Source organism: Momordica charantia (genome assembly GCF_013281855.1).
Source record: "Momordica charantia cultivar OHB3-1 chromosome 2 unlocalized genomic scaffold, Mcharantia_2.0 BLBB01000002.1, whole genome shotgun sequence".
Classification (NCBI taxonomy): Eukaryota; Viridiplantae; Streptophyta; class Magnoliopsida; order Cucurbitales; family Cucurbitaceae; genus Momordica; species Momordica charantia.
The window spans coordinates 4927734-4951621 of NW_028275160.1; the positions used below are offsets into that span (position 1 = coordinate 4927734).

General features: G+C 33.6%; 3 protein-coding genes across 7 annotated transcripts; 1 reads left to right on the forward strand and 2 right to left on the reverse strand.

Annotated features, from left to right (window-relative positions):
• Nucleotides 1-3922: 3922 nt before the first annotated feature.
• On the reverse strand, nucleotides 3923-6688 carry LOC111018000 (uncharacterized). 2 transcript variants are annotated; one of them, XM_022293924.2, is made up of 4 exons: nucleotides 6135-6673; nucleotides 5389-5811; nucleotides 4366-4396; nucleotides 3923-4271 (listed from the first exon to the last, which is right to left on the reverse strand). In XM_022293924.2, exons 1-4 carry the CDS (start codon nucleotides 6337-6339, stop codon nucleotides 4088-4090), a joined length of 843 nt encoding a protein of 280 aa, XP_022149616.1. In that variant the 5' UTR covers nucleotides 6340-6673; the 3' UTR covers nucleotides 3923-4087. The 2 variants fall into 2 exon arrangements, with proteins under 2 accessions (XP_022149616.1, XP_087976995.1); XM_088120869.1 differs by lacking the exons at nucleotides 3923-4271; nucleotides 4366-4396 and adding an exon at nucleotides 4403-5097 and having other exon boundaries at nucleotides 6135-6688.
• A 7800-nt stretch (nucleotides 6689-14488) lies between these two features.
• Nucleotides 14489-16502, forward strand: LOC111018047 (WRKY transcription factor 71). The gene is made up of 3 exons (XM_022293986.2): nucleotides 14489-15112; nucleotides 15381-15521; nucleotides 16016-16502. The coding sequence occupies exons 1-3, from the start codon at nucleotides 14730-14732 to the stop codon at nucleotides 16335-16337; spliced, it is 846 nt and encodes a 281-aa protein (XP_022149678.1). The 5' UTR covers nucleotides 14489-14729; the 3' UTR covers nucleotides 16338-16502.
• Nucleotides 16503-18560: 2058 nt separating this feature from the next.
• On the reverse strand, nucleotides 18561-23473 carry LOC111018046 (putative receptor-like protein kinase At2g42960). Of its 4 annotated transcripts, none has more exons than XM_088120744.1 (9): nucleotides 22330-23473; nucleotides 20956-21713; nucleotides 20767-20871; nucleotides 20444-20566; nucleotides 20088-20258; nucleotides 19882-20011; nucleotides 19577-19786; nucleotides 19356-19407; nucleotides 18561-18948 (listed from the first exon to the last, which is right to left on the reverse strand). In XM_088120744.1, coding segments are annotated over exons 2-9 (1455 nt in total). In that variant the 5' UTR covers nucleotides 21618-21713; nucleotides 22330-23473; the 3' UTR covers nucleotides 18561-18946. The 4 variants fall into 4 exon arrangements, with proteins under 4 accessions (XP_087976870.1, XP_087976869.1, XP_087976868.1 ...); XM_088120743.1 differs by having other exon boundaries at nucleotides 18561-18953; XM_088120742.1 differs by lacking the exon at nucleotides 19356-19407 and having other exon boundaries at nucleotides 22330-23472.
• Between the last annotated feature and the right edge of the window lie 415 nt (nucleotides 23474-23888).

Sequence of the window (23888 nt, forward strand, 5' to 3'; positions counted from 1 at the left end):
TTGTTTTCTAAATCCGAAATCAAAATTATTATTAGGCATGTCTAAAGGTAAATTACAATTAACGCGATAATTTGAAAATATACTCTTAGAAAACAAAAACGGTTATACATCATTGTATATAGTAATATTTAGGTAAAATTATAAATTTGGTTATTATCCTTCCAAAATGATGTCTAGTAAGTCTTTATACGGTTAAAAATCTCTCCATAGCTTTAAACTTTTCAGTGTCGTCTCTATTTAGTGTTTATATTTTGAAAAATAAATTATTAGGCATGTGAACTTTCAATTTATGTTTATAGGTCCTTACATGAACTCACTCATTTTATATACTAGTGTAGCACAAACCATGTGATCGAGTGGTTTGACGCAATCTAATAGTAGTATATATTTAGGGGTGAGAAAAGCTAAATCTCTTTCAGCTGGCTCCTTTCGACATTCTCAAGGTTCTGTTGGTCCAAAGGAAAGCTTGAACTGGGCCATCAATAAGTCAGCTCCTTCTACTGCACCTCAAGCACCTCCGGTTCAAGTGGTCCATTAGCCCGAGGGAATATGGTGAATTGAGAGAGAATGAATTTGAATCCTATAATGGTCATCTACCTTAAGAATTAATTTAGAGTTCGAATGCATCAACATTAAGTTGTCAAAGTTAAACACAAAACATAAAGTAAAGTAAAAAGATTAAATTTAAATGTTCAAACAGCTATAAGAAACTTTGTTTTAAAAGCTAACATTATAATTTTACCCTTTTTAATTTTTTTTTCTATTTGACTATATAGACATTATTACTGTAAACAAATCAGGCCTAAAGCGTTTTAAAAGCTTTAATCAGATGGCTTTGTTCTGTAAAAGGAAGGCATAGCGCAATGATAGATTTCCCAATAGAAACATAAAAAACACAGAGAAGTAGCACTTTCTTTCTTTTTTGAGTACAAATTAGCACTTGATATTATAAAATATATAAATGAACGAATAAAATAATGTTATTAAAACATATAATTATAAAATTGTAGATATTTTTTTGGCCTTATTGTGGATACTCCACTCAGCAATCATTTATGCACAGACCATAGGCCTAGAAAATGACAACCATTGGATTGACCAATCAACATTCTTTTCTCAATTAAATAATAATAATAATTAGTAACAGTTGGAGTGGGACCACTAATTATGAATTATGGAAGCTCTAATAAAATTTTTTTCCCAATTTCTTTGGATTTAAAGAACATGAAGGAGAAGCCAGCTAAGTCGGTCTTCCATAATTTTCAATTTGCAATAGTAATTAACCTCTGTGCTTCAATTATTACCAATGAATTAATAGCATTTATTACAATTGGTCCACTTATATCCTGTTATCCAATATAAGAAGCCATTCTCTCCTGGTAAACTACATTTAAAACTAAGTTGACAATTTGTTCGGATAATATAAGAATTGTGAACGAAAACACACGGAATTAGGGAGGCTAAGAAGATTAAACTATTTAAAATCTATTTTAACATTGGATATCTATTTTGCTCTATATCTTCTAACAATTAAATGGTAGATATTAAGTGGTATATGACAGTCAAATTGATTAGGTTTTGAAACTTCGATGACAAAGTTTAAAGTTTAAACGCTATTTTGGTTCATGTACTTTTGGTTTTAGTTTAGTTTGGTATTGTACTTTCAAAACATCCGTTGTGATTCTTATACTTTAAGTTTTTGTTCATTTTAATTTACGTACTTCCGAAACATTTGTTTTGATCTTTTAATTCACTTTTATCTTATTTATTTGATCAATGTTTTAGTATGACACATCACTCACTAAATTTATTTGCATCATAACCATACATTTGTATTAAAAAAAATTATTGGGTGTCTAATTTGTGTTAAAATTTTTCAAACGGGGACTAAAATGGTAACTTTTTAACAGTGCAAATAAAAAACATTCATTTTAATCAAAGTACATGAATTAAAATGAACAAAATTTGAAAGTATAAAGATCGAACTATAGACATTGTAAAAATATAGTGATCAAAATAAACCAAAGTCTGAAACATTATGACGCCCAGATGAGGGTACATGGATTAATCGGTATCTCATCTAAACGAGAGAGATTTTGAGATCACGAAAACATGGTTAAAAAAAGACTTAAAATAATATAATTGATAGTTACTGCTTATACTAACAAGATACACACGTTCGTTTACTAAATCATAAAAAATCCAAATTTAAACGTATTTATTTGATTTGGAGCCATAGGTGTTGAGAAAGAAAAGAATGCGTTAATCTGTAGGGGTAGTTTCCCCGCTCTTTTAAGATGCGAAGAAGTGTTTAGTAATTAGGGCTAAATTCAGATTTTGAAACTTGGGCATAAAGTTAGGTGACGAAAATAATTGAGGAGTTTCGATATTAGTAATTTGAAGGTAAAAAATAAAAGGAAGGGGTAGGAGGTGTAATGGCGACGCAAAGGCAAAAGCCAAAACTGGGAGACGACGCATCGCAAACCGAAGTGGTGACTAGTGAGACGTAGGGAAGCAGAGGCAAAGCCAAACCGACTCCAACGCCGACGCCGATGCCGACGTCTCCTCCGCCGTCGTAACCTCCAGTCGCGACGTTTCTGTTTCTCCGTCGCAGGTGGAAAGTGCATTGACGCATTTGCCCCTGCCCGGTGGCGAAAACAGAAAAAAAACTTGTACTTGGCCTCTCCTCATCCTTGGGAAGGGGAAGGTGTCCGTGCGGCTACTGTGGATCCACGTGGCCACGTGAGGGGTTTTGGTGAACAGGTGGCAGTTCGAGAGGGGGGCCCACGGGGGTGTCGGTTTCGGTTGCACCTAACGACAAAACCAGCCAGCTCACGTGATCTAATTTCAGCCTTTCGGACAAAACCAAGTTTCCACCTCTCCCCTTCTATTTGGGCCACATTTTGGGTCCATTAACTTCTCCCAGGCCCATTCTTCCTTTTCCTCCAGAGTTTCATGTGTTCCTAAGGCCCAGCAAGTCCATGCCTTCCACAGCTCTGCACATACCTTCAAAGTGACTAAACTTGTAAATTAGCATCTCAAAGAAAAATGGTGAATTAAAAGTTTTTTGGTTCCTATCATTTTAAATGTTTCAATATGATTTTTTTAATTTAGCTAAATTTCTCAATTGTCATTATCATTATTATATTCAATACATGGCACATGGGAAATAAGGTAAGGCTTTCCATTTGAAGGATTGTATTAGAGTTTAAGATTGCGTAGAAAATAAGAAAAAGTAAATAAGATGATTTTTTAGTACAACAAATTCATGACCTCTTAGATTAAAGATAGGTGTCAATTATGACTGAGCTAAGTTTATATTGACAATAAATAAGATGAATTAGAGACAATTGTAAGACTTAACTCTGTTATAAGGATTAAATAAAAAAGCTTATAAAATCATTAGGACCGGAGCGACAAATTTCATAATTTAATTGGTTCAAAACATTACCTATCATAAGTGAGGAATGTGGATTAAAACTTTTGTATTGATATTTTATTTTTATGAGAAAAGACAAAGAAACGCAGTAAACGACAGCCAAATTTAAGGCCACAGAACTCGGAGAAGTAAAAAATCCTAGCTGCCCTAGATTTATGTTCTGTCCATCACGTTTGGCATTTCTTCAAACCAGACACCATGATGAGTTTGAAAATTCTCTTCTTTTTATTTTGTAGTTAAATCTCGTGAGCTAAATAATTACATTTTTCTAGGACCTCTCTCTCATATGGCAAGACTTTAAGGGAGATATCTACCAAAGATCTCCTTTGCAATCATTGGACTCATCTTATTTTTCTTTCAATAAGACAGTATGACCCACTAAAAATGTTGAGACACATTTTAAAAGTTAATTAAAAAAAATCAAATAATTGCATAACTAATAACATTTCTAGATTGTGCTCAACAATGTGTATGCACAAAAAGTGGAAAATAAATTTGGGGGGTTTTTTTTTCTCTTCATAGAAATCTGTGGCTTGGGTTTCTTGTATTGAACTATAAACTTGAATTATTATCTCTAACAACTAATTTACAAAAAACTATGAAAGGTGGAGAAAAATAGTGCTGAAAATTCCAAAAGAAATTTTGGATTCAACTAAAACTAGACTGGGAAGCCACAAAAAGGAGAGTTGTAAAGAGTAAGAGGGAGGACTCCCAATACGCCACGTGGCGAGATCTGATTGCGTGGGAGGAGGAGGGCCCACGGCCAGCAGGGACAGCGCCGAACACGGTGGAGCCGCTTGAATTTGTAGTGTTCAGGACCGTTGAACTTGTGCTGCAATAATCCAATTTTTCTTTTTATTATATTAAAAAATTGAAGCAAATTTAAATTTGTGAGAAAAAATTTAATATTGGTAGCAGCGGCTCACCTTGTTGATGGGTACTCGCACGTGCCGCTGCCTGTAAAAATTTTACATCACATGAATGAAAACCGGAATAATTTTATTATAGGGCAAATTTTGTCCAAAACAATGTATCATCTACGCTAAACTTACGCTAAACTTTCTCCTGTGTCTAAATTATTCAACCTATTTTAAAGTTTAAACACATATTATATACATTACATTGAAAGTTGGTTAAATAAAATTGAAATCAACATCAATGGAGAGAATAAACTAGTAATTTATGGGTTAAAATACTAATTTTCTCGTTTTGGTTCATTTTACTCAATGTATTTAAAAAGGTAATCACTTTGGTCTATTAATTTTTTTTCTTAATCTCAATTTTTTCCTATCACAATTTCAACACGGCACCAAATTCAATATGTTTCTTAAAATGTAAACACTACTTTATATTAAAGAGTTTCCGTTATGTGTAAAGTTTGTGTTAAAATTTTGCAAAAATAGACTAAAATCATCACTTTTAAAAAGTAACGTAACAACAATAAGCATTTTCAAATACAAAAATTAATATGAACCAAATTTAAAATAAATGGACCAAAATAAACATTTTTAAAATAGAAGTACAAAAATAAAAGCACACATGTCAAACTTAGTATTTTAACCTAATTAATAATTGTCAAAGCGAGCATAGCTCAACGGTGATTGACATGTACCTCCACTCCAACCACGAACTCAACTTGTGAGTTCGATCCACCGCAACTAAAAAAACCTAATTAATAATTATAACCCACTTTAATTAAAGCAATGATTAAGCGAAATCTTAATCCTAAACTAAAAAGTCCTTTGTCCGTAACAGGGTAGCCTCTACCCCCTACAAATTAGGCGTACGGCTATTGTGTTGTCTAATAGTAATGGCAAATGATTCATTCGCTCAATTTCTTCTCAAAATTCAAAACCCTAAAAACTAAACCCAATTAGCAATTACAGACAGAAATAGAGAAAACGAGAGGAAGAAGGGGAAAAAAAAAAAAAGAAATGGAGAAAACTTACTGGGATTGGTGCTGGTGATCACAGCAGTCCCTCCAAAATTACAGCTATTCGGAAGCGGATTCTTCTGGTAATAGCTATTGAAGGCGTAAGAAGCATGGTCGCGAACCGAATTGGGGTTATAGCACCTTCCGCCGCCCTGAATCGGCCCGCAATCGGCGCCGCCCACGCCGCAGGCATAGTCCAGAGCCAGCTGCAGCGCCGCCTGGGAGGCGCCGAGGCTGGCAATGCACCAGCTGGAGCCGCCGGCGGTGGTTGCCGGGCCGAAGCTTGGGGTCGCCATGGCCGGAGACACGGTGTCGGGGGTGGAAGTAGGGTTTACGATGGGCATGGTGGGGATACTAATTGTAGGCACCGTCGTGATTGGGGTGGTGATGTCCTTTTGCCCTGCTTTTTGGGATTGCCTAATTGAAGAAGTACTTGACCCTGACAACAAAACAAACAAGATTTTTCGAGTTTTTTTTTTGGTGTAATGAGACAAATCTTTCTTTCCTTCTTTCTTTGGGGGTACGCAACGCATCATTGAACAATTTGTCAAAAGAGAAAGATTCCCACATGGAAAAGCATTCAAAATTCCAAAGATGGTATGGGGAAGGAAGAATAAAACAGAGGAACAAGAACTACTTTATTGAAAGCCCAAATTAAAACAAGCATATATCCCACAGAAAAGGAGAAGAACAACAAACAAACATCTGGGTTTGAATGGATTTGATAGAAAAGAAATGTTTTTGTTGATGTGGATTGATCACCTGGGGAGATGCAGTGAGTGAAGAGGAGTAGAATCAGAGTGGTGCAAGTGAAACTTGCATTATCCATTCGCACGGCAGGCCCTGTCTTGATCTGTTGTTGCTCCAAAATCTTTGCTCCTCGGATTTCAATGGGTGTCTCTGAGGTAGAGACAGAAGAAGGAGGGATGAATATGGTGGGAAGTGGGAGGAGGGGCTGTGAGAACATTTTGAAATGACAGAAGATTGATTGAATATGGAAAAAGGGGGAGGAAAATTGGGATTATTTTGGAATTTATGGTTGGTGTGAAGGGGTGGGGTGGCAACTGATCTATGCAATGATGCTGCTGATGTGGATGTCTTCTTGCCTTTCTTCTTCTCCTTTTTCTTTTTACTATCTATTATTTTGACTCATATGTAATAAACGGGAAAACCCACTTTGAATTTCGTGATTTAGGCCCTAATAAGTACTCTGATAACTGAACAACCATTATCTATCTATTCGTGCATAAAATCTCCAATGTTTTTTTTTAAGGTTACCAAAATGGTCACGTACCATTACGATGTTGTCTCTCACTTATATATTATAGATCTTTTCCTTATATAATCAAGGTGAGACTTTGATCACATTTCCAACAATAAACTAGTTACTTTCAACGAGTTAAAATTGTGGGTTCATTAAGTTTAATAATATGAGAGGTGGATATTAGACCTATCAACTTTTAGTTGAGCCTTAACCTAAGTTATTAATCTTAGTTGTACTAAAAAAAACAATTCATATTCATATCTAATCATAAAATGTAAAATATTATTTTTACTTCTCTTATATGTATTATTTGATGATTCATGATTACTATATGATTATTAAATCAACAAACTTCGATTCAAAGCACGAATCTATTAAATTTAATTTAAACCCATTTCGATCTCAAACATATTTAGAATTCAAGTCCTTCTAATTTCCTTTTCATCTGTAGAAATTCTTTGATTATCATTGTTCAAGGCATGATACCAAGCCCTATAAAAATCATTGTGTTTAATCATACTACTAAAACATACAAAATATTGATTAATTAATAGGCTGAATTTAAAAGCTAGAGTTAGTTATATAATGTAATCCAATCAATAACTTGTCAAAACATAGAGGGTTAAAAGGAAAAAAAAAAAAAAGGAAGAATAGTTTAAAAAGAAAAAGAAAAAGAAAAGTAAAAGTAAAGGCAATCCTCTTAGTGCATCCACATCTCTTTCAAGGCATAAACAAAACTTGCTTCTTGGGTTGATTTTTGGGCAAGGCTGTATGGTTGGTCTACCAACTCTTTCAAATATTTAATTTAATTTAGTAATTTTATTTTTCCTATGGACTATGGTTATAGAGATGCTGTCATTTTCACTTTATTAAATTGAAAAGTGATGAAATATATGGTCATAAGGTTTTTGTGCTAGTTACTCAAACTAAAAATTTGGTCATTCCTTGTCTTTATCAAATTTATCCAACTCCAAACTTTTCACTTAATCCTAAAATATTAAATTAGTGTCCACTTTATTATATAGTCTTCCCACTTCATTAAACTCAGAATCGTGACCTAGTGTTGTTTCTAAGTCTTCTTTTTTTATTCCTTAAATATATAAAGTCTTGATTAATTATAGAGTAGCCACCAAAAGAAAAAATAATAATAGTAATAAAAAAAAACCTTGCATATATTCAGCGGTGAGTTTGTTCCTATGCCTTCTCTACACACCATCTGTCACAATTTTTACTCTAAAAAATTAGCATTCAAATGACACGTGAGAGTTGGACAAAATTATATTAATCGAAACTGTAAATTTGAATTGATTTGAGGCATTATTTTGATTTAAAAGTAGAAAAATGACTAGAATAATATTCGATAGCTAATATTTTTTTTAGTGTAACCACAGATAATTTGTAACATTGGACTTTTGTTACTTCTTTCTTCTTACAATGGGTGAACTTTAATCAAATTATATCAACGATAATACAAAATTTTTAAATATAAAAACTAAATTGAATTAAGCTAAAGTTAAAATAAAAGTGGGATTCCAAAATATATATATTTGGAAGGCTGCACTGTTGACCTATAAAATTTAAGATTGCACTTGGTCCTATATATCTATAGGCTCATTCGGCTACACATTCTCTTTCTTTTTCATTTGTTTTTAATAAAAGATTTAAGATGGGGCCATCTTCATAGCATGATAAAGTGATTGAAGATGTAGGCTTTTTAAAAAAAAAAAAAAGATGAAAATTAATTACAAAAATATATGAATATTGAAATATATCAAGATTTTGAAAGGAGGCTATCCAAAGGCCTAGAATTATCATAAATATTTTAAATAAGCGTTAATATATTTAACTGTCTATTATTAAAATAAAACGCGGTGTGACAAAAAGAAAAAAAGAAAAAAAAAAGAAATAAATTTCCTGATGCCAAGGTCCAAAGGCCTGACTATTATAAAGCCCAAATTTGATAGTGTGGTGGACTATTTTGAAGATCCTATTTGGGCCGGAAGCCCAGATTTAAAGATGGAGAACTTGCACGTGACAAGATTTTTCCAACTTTTTATATATCAAAATTTAGCATGTCTATGCCCTTTTATTAAATGGTGAAATATCAATAACTTGATTTGTGTTTTAATAATTTCAATTTTCAATTAACATTCCAACCAAACACTTTAATTTTAAACTTATTAGATATTCCGATTTTCACGTTAATAAATGTAATAGAAATTCAAATTTGAATTACTAGTGTGTCTCTTTTTAAGGTATAATATTGATGAGCGAATTGAAACCTTCAATATATTAAGGCTACGTACGTGTTTGTAGTTGAAAGATTTGTCAATTTTTCTCCGTTTGTCTTTCGGTTTCTTGTAGAATATTGGGAGTGCTTGTTTATATATGTCAAGGCATAATTCAAAATAGGGTAAATATATTTCTTTGATTAATGTGGTTAAAGAAAACTTTTATGTGGTGTGCTTTTTTGTGAATCATTGTCAAAGAAGTATAGTGATTATGCTGATTTTTTATTATTTCAATTATTGAAGAGGAGACATGTCTTGATGCCTTCGTGAGAAAGATGAGTAGCCAGTCGTGAAATTTATTTTGAATGTTTGAATTTATTTTTATCAAAACTTTCTACTGAATATTATAAGTAATGAAGCATCCAATTTTGGAAAAAGTAAAAATAATATGATGAGAATTTCAAACCTCTAATTTTAAAACGAGGAGTTATATGTTTTTACCGTCAAATTTTTCTATCATTGAGTTATATGTTCGTGTGTTGGCGGATCTCTCCTATTAACACGCTTTATCATTATTATTTTTTAGCTTATAGAATATTTGAATTGAAATAATTTGAAATATTAAGATCAATAAAAAAAAATCTTAAAATAATAGACAAGAAAAAGAAGAAGAAGAAGAAGTGTATTGGCATTAGGGATCAATCCTTATATATGTAGTAACATTACTTTCTTATGAAAATTTGATTTCAGAAAAGATTCAATTAAATCTCTAATAAAAATAGGCTAAATTACCAAAAAAAAAAAAAAAAAAAGCTTTGTCATCTATTTCAAAAATACATCTATCAATTCAAGAAGTTTCAATACTACCCTTAACCTTTTATAAATGTTTCAAAATTAAAGTACCATTTGAGGAAACATCGGTTGACGTGGTAAAATATGGAATAACGTGAAGCTCTCCAATTTAGTCTTCTCCCTCTATTGTAAAGAGAGCTTGCATCTCTGCTATATAACCAATTTTGCACTAATCCACCTATTAAAAACAACAACTTATGATTTAATCGATATTGTCACATTATTCAGATTCTGTCATATCAACTTTAACCCATATTGTTCAAAGAGTATTATTGAAACATTTACAAAAAGTAAATGGTAGTATTGAAACTTTTGAAAATAATTCAGGTATTTTGGAACGTGACAATAAGATTTTTTTTTAATTTATAATTTAGCCATAAAAAAAAAACAATCAATCTCAATATATTATATAAGAAACGACTAGAGAGAGAATAAAAAATAGGATCGAAAAAGGGTTTTTAGGGAGGGATTAGGCTAACTGCTACTTGCAAATATTGAAAATTTTGGAATGAAAGAAAATTAGTAATTTCAATTTCTTAAATCACGTCCCTTGATTTGGTGGGAATGAGCCATCATAAAATGGGCCAACCCATCATCTCCCCCAAAATAAAATACCACTATTTGCAAAAAACTCCCTACATTGTTCCCATAATTATTCTCTAACCCGTCTCGTATGAATCGTGAAACTAGTAAAAAAATCGTGAGAGATTAACGTTGACAATATCCATGATGTAGTTTAAATTAATGTTAGAGTTACCGTAATCTCTACTATCTATTACTTTTACGTTTTTAATAGTTTATTGAATCGAGTGCCTAAACTTCTTTGAAATCAATTCATTACGAAATTCTTAAACGATACATTCAACACATCACAAAATCATTAAATCGACAGATGTAACAATAAAAATCTATTAGATACAAAATTAAAAGTTTATAGACCTATTAAAACTACCATAATCCGAGAGACATAGCATCCGCAACCTAGATAGCCGGATAGAGGTTTTTCCAAAAGTTGATATTGACAACCTCCTAATTTCATTATCACATCCAAGCAACTCATTATTTCCACCACACTACATTTGTAAATTTCACAACCAATGTTGTGGAATTAAAAAGATCCACAACCAGCATTGAATATATATTGAACTATATTAAATATGATTCAAGTTTGAAAAGGAAAAAAAAAATAGTTAAAAGCACCGATTTTTATATGTTTCTTTTATTTATTTATTTTTTTGGGGTACAACAAGAGAAATGTTGACCTTTGAGGCCGTTAATGGAATATCTTATTAGAGATAAATTAAGTACAAACCACTCGACTGATTCAATAAAGTGGTGTTTTGATGATATAATTTGTTTCATTATGATAATTAATTTTGTTTAATTAATTAATTAATAATAATAGGAATGAAATGTCTTTGCGGGAAAAAGACCAATGACCAATAGTAGAATATAAAAGATTCCCTTTTAGTTTCTCAAAAAAAAAAAAAAAAAAAAAAACCACTTTAGTGGTTGGAGTCTGTTTTGAAGACTGCATCTCTCTGACTTTGAAATTTCCACTTCCTTAATTGCGACACATTGAATTTAATACAATTTTGATTATTCAAGTTTAGTTTAATCTTTTTTCGTTTTAAATTATATCATCCAAAGTTCCAATTCCCTATACATTCAAAATATTCCCTTCATCGTAAATATATAAATATATTTTGTAAGGTTTCATTCTAATTTGTTGACAAAATAATGTCAATAAATTTAAATTTTCGATATATATGTAGTTATATACCTAAGTTATAGAAGTTTAGATTTACATAATCTATATTTAGTTTAGGTTAAATCATAAATTAATCAATAACATTTTGATTGTTACGTCTATTTAGTCCCAAAATTTATAGAAATCTCAATTACGTTAATAAACTTTGAATTATAATCTCATATAGTAATGATGATACGATATTACTTTTGAACAAATATTTATTATTTGGATATGAAGTGCTAGATAGATGACAGAAGAAAGTAAACAAGAGAATATCAAAAAAATATCCACATTAATCCAAGAATTAAAACCTAACTTTCGAGACTTAGTCAAAAAAATTTCAATCACGTAACATTAACTCATGATATATAAGATTTGGAAGTTAATGGGGGGTATAGACTATAGTAATAATAAGCTAGAGACATAAAAAGAGATCGGACTTTGATGAAGATGCTAATAAATGCATGACATGAAAAAGAAAGCTATAATACATCGAAAATATTCAAACATACATATATATATATATATATATATATATATATATATATATGAAACCTAACTTATAACTGCCCCCAAAGCATAGTTGTATATTTAATAATGGAAAAAGATTTGAATTTTGATTTAAAATAAAAAGCGGTGAAAGTAGAGGAAAAAAAAAGTCAATAATGTCAAGCTCTTCCACAGCTGGTTTATTGAATTAATTTCTTGCCATCCCATGTGGGGATCTCTCTTTTTGGTGTCGTCCCCATCAAAAGTCGCACTATTTTAATTATTCCATCCATATCAATCATCCCCAAGATTGGACATTATTATTATTATTTATTTGTTATTCTATATTCCCTGTCTCATTCTTCTTATATTATTGCTTTGATTTCTGTGGTTCTATTGGACTATTCATTTTCTTCAATTGCTTTCTCATGAATCATGATGTGATCAAACTATAGGTTTAATGATATTTTTCTACTTAAGTGAGACATGGTTTTGTTATTGTGCCCTATTTAAAATGTTTTGTATGAATAAAAACGATGTTTTTATTTATATATAACTAGATCTTCACGAATATTTGTGCAATTTAAAATTCGTCAAAACTTTTAGTGAGGCTAAAAAATTTCATTGTCAAAAGCATCTTTGTCGATAAAGCTTACTTTTCGTTGCAAAAGGGGGTTTATGACGACGAAATAATGTTCGACGCCATAAGTTTCATTGGAGGGAAAAAAAAAAACACACAAGAACTACACACTAGTGTGGTGTGTACTAAACCCAACACATACTCTGATGTCTACTAAGAACAGGAAAGGTAGAGTTGTGAGTTTTGCTCGCATCTCATATCTCTCTCCTTATTTATAGAGTCGGAAGTCTTTCACTGGGACGTTGGTTTGGTTGTACTTGCTCGATTAGATAGTTTGACTCAGGTAGCTCAATCTCATGTTGTTTCTTTAGCTCCAATATTCATGTGAATCTTATAGGATAATTTCACCCACAACGTTCCTAACATGAGAAGAATATGACCGCGTCCTATAGTTTTGATTTTCCTCTAGGTTTGAGGTTTGGCCTAGTTGGAAAATTTATTGCTTTAATTTGGTGTGTTTACCAAATGGATCCACAAGTACTAACAGGAAACAACATAAATCTAACTGTAAATATAATATATATATATATATATATATATATATATAAACTTATAACATCAAGTACTGTTTGTAGTATGCCCATATTATTGTTGAATTCATCATGACTTCAATTTTCATTTATCAAGCCCCCATCCTTCCTTTCATGTCATATCATTTTGGTACTTGTTTAGTACCATTTCTTACTCATTTCCTCCTTTTCAATACCTCAAATGATTGCCTTTACATAGTACACAATAAGAGACTGTGCACGCGAAATCTAGACCCCTTTTTTTTTTTTTCTTGGATCTTTAATTCGACCGGTAATTATGTGTTAACAAATAGTGCAAATAAAGTCTCATGTTAGCAAAAGAATGAAATGTTTCATAGTATATTTAGACGAGGACACGGGACATTTTGGATGAAATTAAAAGCAAAATCGTGAAGGTAGGCTAAGAAAATCAGCTGGAAAATTGGAAGCAAAGAGAAGAATATTGGACTAAAAAATGCAACACATAATCAATGAAATGAAATGAAACTCACAGAAAATGACATGGAAAAAGTACAAAAAAGTAAGGAAAATTTCAGAGAGTTACAGAGTTAAGCTAAAGGGAATGATCAAAATTCGTTCAAAGTCCAATCGAAAAACGTCCCATAAGCGTGATAGAGGAACAGTCAGTTTGCAAACTATAGACTTTAAAAAAGTTATTTTCGAAACTTTATTATTGATTTTTTTTCCTTTAAAAAGAAATTAATGAACATAAAAAGAAACAAAGAAATTAAAGAATCCTCCATGGACGTCTCTATCGTGTTATAGATAATGGCACAGTGAAAATTGTGAAATGGCAGTGACACATCTCCGCCTAACTCTGAAATTTTTGTATTATGAAAGCAGAAAATCTGGACCTCTAAACAATTTTTATTTCTTTTAATTTTATCACATGTGATTTTTACTTGTTTTATTTAAATATCAATATTGGTGAAAATGACCCAGTTCAACTAGTTTTTCAATCAAAAGATCGTGAGCTGAATCTTTGATTTTATAAAATATTTTAGTAGCCACAATGATAATATTCAACCTACAAAAATATTCTAAAAATTCATAAAAAAAAAGTTTTGAATTTTATAAATGATAGGTTTGATGGAAGTTTACTTAAAAACCCTTGTCTCGAGCCTCTCTTAGAATGTGCTATTTTGATCAATGCTATTAATTTATAATTTTACAACCTTTTTAAAATTAGTTAGAGCAATGGAAGCTCACTTTAAATATAATTAAGCACATTACTGACGTTTGACCCAGCAAAGTTCTTTGTTGATATATCTCTATTAAATTAAATTAAAATCAGATAACATTATATATATATATATTAATTCATTTAAAAAGGATTATTTTCATACATGCACCTTTAGAAATAAGAAAGTAGATCTAGTAAGCAAAAACCGAAACCCACCATTCAATTTAAGACACACATCTCTCAAATTGATCCTCTGTGTGCATAATAGGACAAAGATCTAAGGCAAAGTTTCACTTTTTTACACACCCAAAGGAGAAAATAAGAAGCAAAAGGATCTAAAAATTCAGCCTTCAGCTTTTTTCTTTCTGCTCTTGCTCACTGAGCTGGTTCTCTTCTTCTTCTTTCATTTTTGTCAATGTCAAAGGAAGATGAGAAAAAGAAGGATCCTTATTATTATGATCACCACTTTGATCCTCCTTATGGTGCTGATTTTGATCCCTCCTCTGTTGTTGGTTTCTCTGATTTCTTACATGACTACAACTTCAACTTCTTCTCCGCCGCACTCGACATGTCGTGCTCGTCGTCCGAAGTTATTTCTCCGGTCGATGACGCTTCGAAGAAGTCTTCCGGGGTAGGAGCTGAGTGGGCGGTGACCGGTGAGCACCCATCGTCGTCGTGTTCGTCCGATGATCGGGTGGCGGCTGGGGGTGCTGGTGGTGGTGATTCTGCCAAGAGTGGAGATCAGGTGGTGACGAAAGAGTTTGAAGATAAAGATGGAGAAAAGTGTAAGAAGAAAGTGTAGGTCACTCTTCTCTTAAAAATCTCTTGAATTTTTATAATTTTTTTTTAGGTTTGACAAAAACTAACAAGAGAAATCAGGAAAATTAGGGTTCTTGTGGCCTTTTAAAGTCTAAATTCAACAACCCACTTGTTGTTTTTAACTAAAAAGGAGAGAAATTGATCTAAATTGATGATTAACACACACCAGATTGTAATTTGTGAGCTAAATTATATACATTTACAAGAAAAAAGGAATTGAGAGAAAAAATTGGTGTATTGTGTATAGGGAAGGAGGAAAAAAGAAGGAGAAAGGGGAGAAGGGGCCACGGGTTGCGTTCTTGACCAAGACTGAAATAGATAACCTTGAAGATGGATACCGATGGAGAAAATATGGTCAGAAAGCTGTCAAAAACAGCCCTTTTCCAAGGTATAATTTTCCTACACTCTTACCTTAATTCAATCAAATTAAATTGGGTATTTTTAATTAAATTTCTCACTACTACTAAGTTTATTGAAATAATAAGATTATACATCTTGAAGTCATTTAGTTTAACACCTAATTCATGAGTTGAATTGTAAGTAACAATCTGATTGTAACCCTAGAAATATATTCCTATTGTTTTTGTACTCCCTTTTTCATGAATTGTGCCTCTTAAGTTGTGTTTGGGAGACTTGTGGAGTTTTGAGTTTTAGGAAACATTGATTCATGAAAATTATGTGAGAGAATAGGGTTTCGAAAGAGTACTAGATTTAGCGTAAACTCGTTAGTTTATCCAACAAATCGGATCGAGGGGACAAGCAATAGTTTTGCCTCTACGACCTTCTTAGTCATGTCACTTTCACTCGGAATTTAAATAATCAGATTATTACCAAATCTAAAAGCTTAAATAGATTGTGGTTTTTATTTTGTTTTTCTTACAGGAGTTACTACAAATGCACAACTCAAAACTGCAATGTCAAGAAAAGAGTTGAGAGATCATCCCAAGATCCATCTTTTGTAGTAACAACGTACGAAGGGAAACACAACCACTATTGTCCCGTGACACTTCGAGGCAATGTCGCTGGAATGTCGTTGCCGTTGTCGTCTGCTTCACCGCCGTGGCCTCCGGCCAACTTCTTCTCCGGCGATCCTTATAAAGGAGTTGTTGATGATCACCAAGATTATTCTCAGGTTATTCCTGATCATTATGGGTTGTTGCAAGATTTGATTCCATCCTCGTTCAATCGAAAGCAAGAGCCTTGAGTTACAAAATCTTCTCTCTTAGTTATACATATTATGAACTTTATATTAATTAGCTAGTGCACATCTTGCATTTAATCTTCTTGATTAGCTAGTCAATACTCTAATTTTGTTGAGAGTGCTGTTAACTAATTTAGATCAATTTCATGCTTTTTTTCTTTATTATTATTATTGTTTTTGTTATCTGATCAATTTCATGATATTTAGTTTTGCTTCATCATCCATTGAAACCATATGTAGGCTCAATGGGGAAGGATTGAGTGATAGTTTGGTTATTTAAAAAGAGATAAATAAATAATAATAATTAATAAAGCAGGGTGGGAATATTTTAACTACCTAAAATCAACCGTTGACTCATTAATTAGTGGGTGGATTATATTTTTTTTTTCTTTTTCTTTGTATACTTTGGATTGAAAATGAGGGTTTTGTTAGAAGTGGGAATACTTTATATATTTATTTATTATGTAGATAAGATACTTTATATCCAATTCTATTTTTAATAGTTTAATGTTTTGTTAATTAAACTTCAATAGTTTATCAAGTATATTTGTGAAAGATTAAAGCCATGGGTTGAGAATATTACATAATATGTGGATCGAATTTGTAAAAATTTTAAATTATAATTGAATTAATCTTGTTTCTAAGTGGGTTTTAGAAAAATCAAAAGTTATATATTAGTTAACAAGTATTAAAGAGATAATAATAGTAATAAGGCAGATCCCATTATGTTATCAAAATGTGATTTTTAGATAAAAATAGTAATTTCATAAAATTAAGAAGCATGAGATATTTTCTCCACAGATTTCAAAATATTATTTAATTATCTACATTTGGAGGTATATGATGATATGAATGCATCGGTTGTGAGTTCGAATCCCCACCCCAACCTGTTATACTAAAAAAATGATAGGAACACATCAAATAATCAAAATTCAAAACCTCCATGTATGTTAAATAACAAACAAATGGCTATAAATATAATCTGGTAAAAGAATATAAAAAGAGTGTATTATTTAAAACATAATCATTAAAAACATGCTAAAAACAATAGGCCAACCGTTGATTAAATTGGACAAAGAAAAAGTCAAAGTTTGGAGGGCCTGATATTCAAACGGTGGTCAGTGGCCGACTTCGCATTTATGATTATCGATTAGATTCTGTGTAAGGCAGATTTTTGTGAAAGTCAAGATTTCTTCATTTATTTGTTCTTTTTCAAATTATTTCTGAAACTTTTCCCACTATGCTAAATTCTTGGGGATTTTATCTTCTCTAAAAATCTTTTTCTTTATTAGCATAAATATGAGAAGATGAAGTTCAAAAGAGGAGAAAAAAAAAAAAAAAAAACTCCAAACAACAAACTTTGAAAATTGGGTTGGCTGTGACGAATGGCAAATGGAGCCCTCCATAACTTTTTTTGCTCTTGCTTTTGCTTCACAAGAATGGCTTGTTATAATAACCACTACAGAGGCATGGCTTCTCTTTTACTCATCAAACAAACAACCTCCCTCCATTCCCTTCATCATTCCTCATTATCATCTACTACAAACTTCCATCTTTTCTTCTTCTTTCTTCCTTTCTCACTCATAGCTCCTTAATTTCTTCGGTACGACCTCATCACTAAAATGAACTACAAAGAAGTTGCTTCACTATGTTTAGCTGTTGTGGTGATGTTAATAAACCGTATGATGACTCATGCTATTGGTAGAAGAATATCAACATGTTACGTGTCAGTAATACATCGAATCAAAAGACGTGTATTATCTCAAACGATGTATCCAAAGTATACATATATTTAAAAGTCCGTTCTATAAGGTCGAACTTCCTCTAAATTAATTGATAACTATTCAACCACTCCACCGACCATAGCTACAGATTCAATGTTGGAATTTGTGGTAACGTGCTACATGACCGAACAACAGTTCCAACCTGCCCACCTATGAATACTAGAGGTAACTCACCTCTGTTTTGCCGGTCCTATTTTGATACATTCTTAGTGGTTCTTAGAGAGCTTAGCTATCAGTAATACCCTTCTTGTAGTTCAAATTTCAAATTACCAGCTAACAGTTAAGTCCTAAAGTTGGAAGATAGTTGCTGATATAGGGATGGGAATGGTCAATCCAAATCTTTTGGAAAAATAAATAAACAAAAAGAGTTTGAGTTGGTCGCCATGCACAGAACAGCAATCAAAGAGGATGCTCCAAAAAGGAGAAAAAGAAACAACAAAGAGAAGACGAAATTACAATCATGTAAATTAAAGGCAGCCAACTTGGCCATGTCCGGTGGTCCTTCAGACAAGCCTGTACAATCTCTCTCTCTCCCTCTCTCTCTCTCTCTTCAATGCTTTGTCTTGTGTGAGAGAATGGCCCTCTCCCTCTTCATCAATAGGAGTAAGGAGTAGGCCTGAAATCAATTCAACTTCAACCTTCTCTCTCTCTACAAACAAACCAATTTCTTCAATAATTTACTATACTCATGCCTTTTGTCAGTTCCTACTTCCTATCCATGGCTTGTCTCCGATTTATGGCTCTCTGACTGCCCGCCCGTCTGCTCCGAGCCTGATATTTCTTTCATCGACTCTATCTCCAAGCTCATCGATCGGCTTTTTCGGTTCCTTCTATCCTGTCAAGTTGTATGTAAACATGAACTACTCTACAATGTCTTTAAACCATGGTGAATCATGGCCATTCAGGAAGTAGATGGTAATGGCCTAGTAAACTTGAACGAATCTGATTTTCTAGCAGAACCCACATATTTAAGTGTTTTTACCATGTAAGTAAGAAAGTTTGATGACCTATAGCTGCCAACACAACTATGCCAAAGCAGGACCACCTTATCGTACTTACTACTAAGTTTCTAACAAGTTCCAGCAGAAGTGTCCAAAAACGTGGTTGTAATAGACATAAATGCAGTTGCAGGAAAACGTACTCATCGATCGTCCTATAAAATTCTCCTATGACTACGAAATGGGAATTGTCGAGTAGTTTGGGGGAAGGGGTTTGCATAAAACTGTAAAATTCTCACATGGTGAAACCAGTGAAACTCCAAATGCATCAAAGGAGATTGATTGCTTTTTCTGTAAAATTGAAAATGAAGTGATGCCTAATTTGTAAGCATATTATTTTCAAAGAAAATCATCATAGTAGAGCCAACCAACAAATATCAGTGAAATACTTGAAATGTAGACAATGAGAAAGGACAACAAACAATGATGCAGTCACAGAACAGGATAATGGTTTCCGTACCTCGTGCAGTGGAAATTCATCGGCTTCAAGCATCCTTACAACTTGACTCATCTTGGGTCTCTTGATTGACTCAGGATCGATACACCGAAGAGCAACAAGAAGGGCACGTTTCAGAGCACGAGTAGTTGGTTTAACCTCGAGGTTCATGTCCACAACTTCCTCTGCTCTCCTAGTTGCAACCATCATCTTTAGCCACTCAACAAGATTAACCTGACGAAAGTATCCAAATATGTTATATAGAAATTCCAACAAAGATAATCAAGGCAGGATGAAACTATAGCCAAAACTGATATAAGAATAGGTACTTCGTCGGAGGGACGGGCATAGTCCACTGGGTCCCTCCCCGTAATTGCTTCTAGCAGGAGAACACCAAAGCTATAAATGTCGCTCTTTTCATTCAACAGGCCCGTATTAGCATATTCTGGTGCCACATACCTGAAATTCATAAAAGATAAATTTAAGCTCCTAATATGAGATGGTACAATCCCAATGAAATGAATTCCAATCATACCCAAATGTTCCCATAACCCTAGTTGTGATGTGACTCTCTCCAGAGCCCAAGAGCTTGGCCAATCCGAAATCAGAAACCTTGGCATTGAACTCATCATCAATCAAAATGTTGCTTGATTTTATATCTCTGTGAACAACTTTTGGCTCAATTGCTTCGTGTAAATACGCAAGCCTGCAAAAAGTTTATATAGTTGCATCTCTGTTAGTTAAACCTCTGAGCTAACTACTGGCTTTTCCCTCTTATGTTAGTTCCTAATGTAACAAGCACCACAAAAATTGAGCAAAATTCAAATTCAAAAACTTATTACAACTATAAGAACTATTCTTGCCATTGAAGTGCTATATTTGAAGACTTACGCCTTAGCAGTGCCGAGAAGCACCTTCATGCGAGCCTCCCAGGTAAGTGTCCCATGTTGGCACATGGCTCCATGCAGCCACTGTTCTAGATTGCCATTGTTCACATATTCATACACTAGCATCCTACATGAAGAAAACAGGTAAATACAAATTCTCATGGCCTTGGGAGCAAGAGGAAAATTGCAGAGCACATAGAGAAAATGGAAGTTTATGAACTCATTGGTTTGTGTGGAATGTATCAAAACAGGACTTGTAAAAGCGCATATAGCATTTTCATGATTTTCTATGGAGACTAAAATAGTTTATGAACTCTTTGTTCCTACCTATGAACTCCTTCTATGCAATAACCCAGCAGCCGGACAAGATTCTTATGCCGAACATGGCCAATCGCCTCCACTTCAACTCTAAATTCTTTCTCTGCCTGGCCCCTATGCATTTCAAATCATAAGTCAAATGTTCCAAAAGCACTTATAAGAACAAACAACATTGTTCTTTGAACAGTAAATCCTTACAGATTATTGAGAAGTTTTTTCACTGCAACCTCAGTGCCATTGATGAGTCTACCCTTGTACACAACTCCATATCCTCCCTCTCCAAGAATATTTTCTGTAGAAAAGCGATTAGTTGCAAGCTCCAGATCCCTGAGAGTGAACCAGTGGCCCCACCCAAGATGTGAAATTTCTGGCAAGCCAACAAGAGGAGACGGTGGCACAATTCCTCCATATCCTCCATACGATCGCGAAGCCTGCTTCCGAGCATGTCCAGAACTTCCTTCTTCCCCTGATTGTGAATTGCAAGCTTTTTCATGTTGATGAGTGGAACTGCATTGGCTATTGTTATCCGGTTCGCTTGATTTGGTCACAACCATCATCTCTGAGTTTTCATCATTTCTCTTGATATCAACTGAGAGAAGCCTATTTTCAGGGCGGTCATTGGAAGTTTGAGTCCCAACCTGGTCTATCCTGATATCTTTTGGAAAATCAGGTATTTGCGAAATAGGGAACTTGTCCATGGGTCTTTTGGATTTTTTCCGAAACAGGACCCATATCGATAATAAACCAAGAATCAAAACTATAAATGCCCCGATGCAAATGCAGATCAAAACCCACAATGACAATCCCCAAAATGAAGTCTTCTTGTATAAATCATCATTCAATGAATTTCCAGACGCCATATCTGATCCACTGGAGACTAAAATTCCAAGCCAAAAGAACTTCAAGTTCAAGGTCCTAAATCATATCAACACATACCCATCTGGAAATCCAAAGACCTGGCAGTACAGAATAGAGCAGAAATCAGTATTTTTTTTATTCAAAATAAGAATAAGAAATTTCATTGATGAGCAATTTTCAAAAACTCCAAAGGAGATTACAGAGAGAAAAAAAATACTCCAACAGGAGACTATAAAGGAAGGGGAAGAATTGTGGACAAGAACTCCGAAGTGAAGCAACAAAAATCATAAAATCCCATGTCTCATTTAGATTTTTACAAGCATCATTACAAATCCTTCTATTGTGCTGAGCAGAAATCAACGTTGAGTTGCTTTCCTTGAAGAAAATAATTTCATGCCACCAATTCTTGTCCAATTTGTCATACAAAAGAGAACTGAGCTGAAATTGAAACAATGAGAGAATTTTCTCCATTTGGGTAGACTATTGAAGTTGAACTATAACAGAAGTCTTGACAACAAAATCCCAAGTACCATTTCAGAAACCAAGAACAACTAATTTCTCAAACAACCAATTGTGAAGTTCAAATTCCAGGTCTGGCAAAAGAAACAAAGACCAAAAAACATGAAAAACGCAAAACACAATTCGCGATCCCAACAAGATACAGGGGCAACGCAAAAATTCATATAATAGAGCACTATAAGGTACAAGATTTACCTCATGTAGTAATCTTCAATAGACCCAGATTTGCCCCTTCCTCTCGAAACCCAGAAAGGGAAATAAAGCGAATCGTATTGAGCCAATGGAGACCCAAAAAGCATGGAGATAAGCCAAAATGTTGTCTGAAATAACTAAAACCCAACAAATCCAGAGCCCCAAAAAGATGTAGTAGAAAAGGAGTAATTAACAAGTAGGGATAGTGGGGTGGAGTGGGCCAAGAGAAATTTCTGGGAATGATAAAATAGAAGATGGAAGCGGAGAAGGGCAGACAGAAACAAAAATCTAATCCTTGGAGAGAGAATTGAATAAGATAACTGGAGAGGATTTAAAGGGTCAGAAAAGAAAGAAAGGAAAAAAAAAAAGAAAAGGTGGATGAAAATGGTTGGTGGGTATTGTATGGCAAAGCGTCAAGTACAAAGGGACCTCTCTGCAAGCTGGAAAGGGAAGCTTGGTTTGCAATGGAGGAAACCGCAGAAAGGAAAAACAGTAAAGGAAACGCAAAAATGAAGCGATGAACAGCAAGAGCAGGACATGTATACGTCGAATACGAGCAACCACAATCAAGAAGAAAGAAAAGTAAAGTAAAGTTAGCCCTTCCCCTTCCCCTTCCCCTTGGCATTGGGAGTGAAAGAGTCAAACCCAGAAAACCAAATATTGAATTTTAGGCGGGTCGGGTCGGGTTCGCCGAAAAAGGCTAAACTGGGCAGGCATCTAACACCGTTAAGATGGGGGGCAGAGGAATGATCTTTGTCGTTAATGCCATTAATTCGACAACTGGCTCGTAATCATTTGGAGCAAAAGGAAAAGGCATAACCAAAAAAACGGTGAAAGTAAAAGGCAATTGTGCAGACCAAAAGAAACGGGGGAGAGGAGAGGAACGAACATGGAAACCAACAAAACAAACCAAACCAAACCAAACGAAAAAAAAAGATGAATTTTTCCTCTCTAGAATCTTAGATATGAAATCTGTTCATTCACCATTAAGTGGAAAAGAGAAAACCCAGAATTTGAAGCATGTGTTCTTCGGAAAGACGTGGGTAATTTTGATGGAAACTAAAAAGTCAGTGGGAATGGATTTGTAAACCAAAGGAAGGAGACAATTGGGTCAACTGAAACTCAACCTGTTTTTGGGAATTGATTTTCTTTTTCTTTTTGGTTTTGGTTTTGCATTAATTAGTTTGGGATTTTGAAAGTAAAGAAGAAATGAAAGAGTGAGCAGTCCATCAATTATAGCGGCAATTAAAGGAAGCCGGCGTGAGGATTGGATTGGAAACGACTCAACCTTTTGCCAAACTCAATTCTTATCGATATCATATTCTTGACCACGTAAAGACGACGTGTCGTTCCAACAACGCCCAACTGTGCAATCGACATGCCGACTCTACCGTCACTACACTCTCGTCTCAAGTCTTTCCGGCTAAATTATCCAAAAAAAAAAAAAAACACCCCTTTTTATCTTTGAAAACTTGGTAAATATATCAAATTTTATCCCAAACTTTTAATTTCCATCTTTATCTTAGATACAGATAGGTGTTACAATTTTTATACTGAATAAT

Coding starts and splice junctions, on each gene's coding strand:
- LOC111018047 (XM_022293986.2), top strand. CDS start 14,730: ATGTCAAAGGAAGATGAGAAAAAGAAGGATCCTTATTATTATGATCAC. Junction 15,113..15,380: donor GAAAAGTGTAAGAAGAAAGT/GTAGGTCACTCT, acceptor TATTGTGTATAG/GGAAGGAGGAAAAAAGAAGG. Junction 15,522..16,015: donor AAAAACAGCCCTTTTCCAAG/GTATAATTTTCC, acceptor TTTTTCTTACAG/GAGTTACTACAAATGCACAA.
- LOC111018046 (XM_088120741.1), bottom strand. CDS start 21,617: ATGGCGTCTGGAAATTCATTGAATGATGATTTATACAAGAAGACTTCA. Junction 20,259..20,443: donor CTTCTCGGCACTGCTAAGGC/GTAAGTCTTCAA, acceptor AACTTTTTGCAG/GCTTGCGTATTTACACGAAG. Junction 18,954..19,576: donor ATGAATTTCCACTGCACGAG/GTACGGAAACCA, acceptor ACAACTTGACAG/GATAGAAGGAACCGAAAAAG.
- LOC111018000 (XM_022293924.2), bottom strand. CDS start 6,339: ATGTTCTCACAGCCCCTCCTCCCACTTCCCACCATATTCATCCCTCCT. Junction 4,397..5,388: donor GATCACCAGCACCAATCCCA/GTAAGTTTTCTC, acceptor AAATTTTTACAG/GCAGCGGCACGTGCGAGTAC. Junction 4,272..4,365: donor TGCGAGTACCCATCAACAAG/GTGAGCCGCTGC, acceptor GGATTATTGCAG/CACAAGTTCAACGGTCCTGA.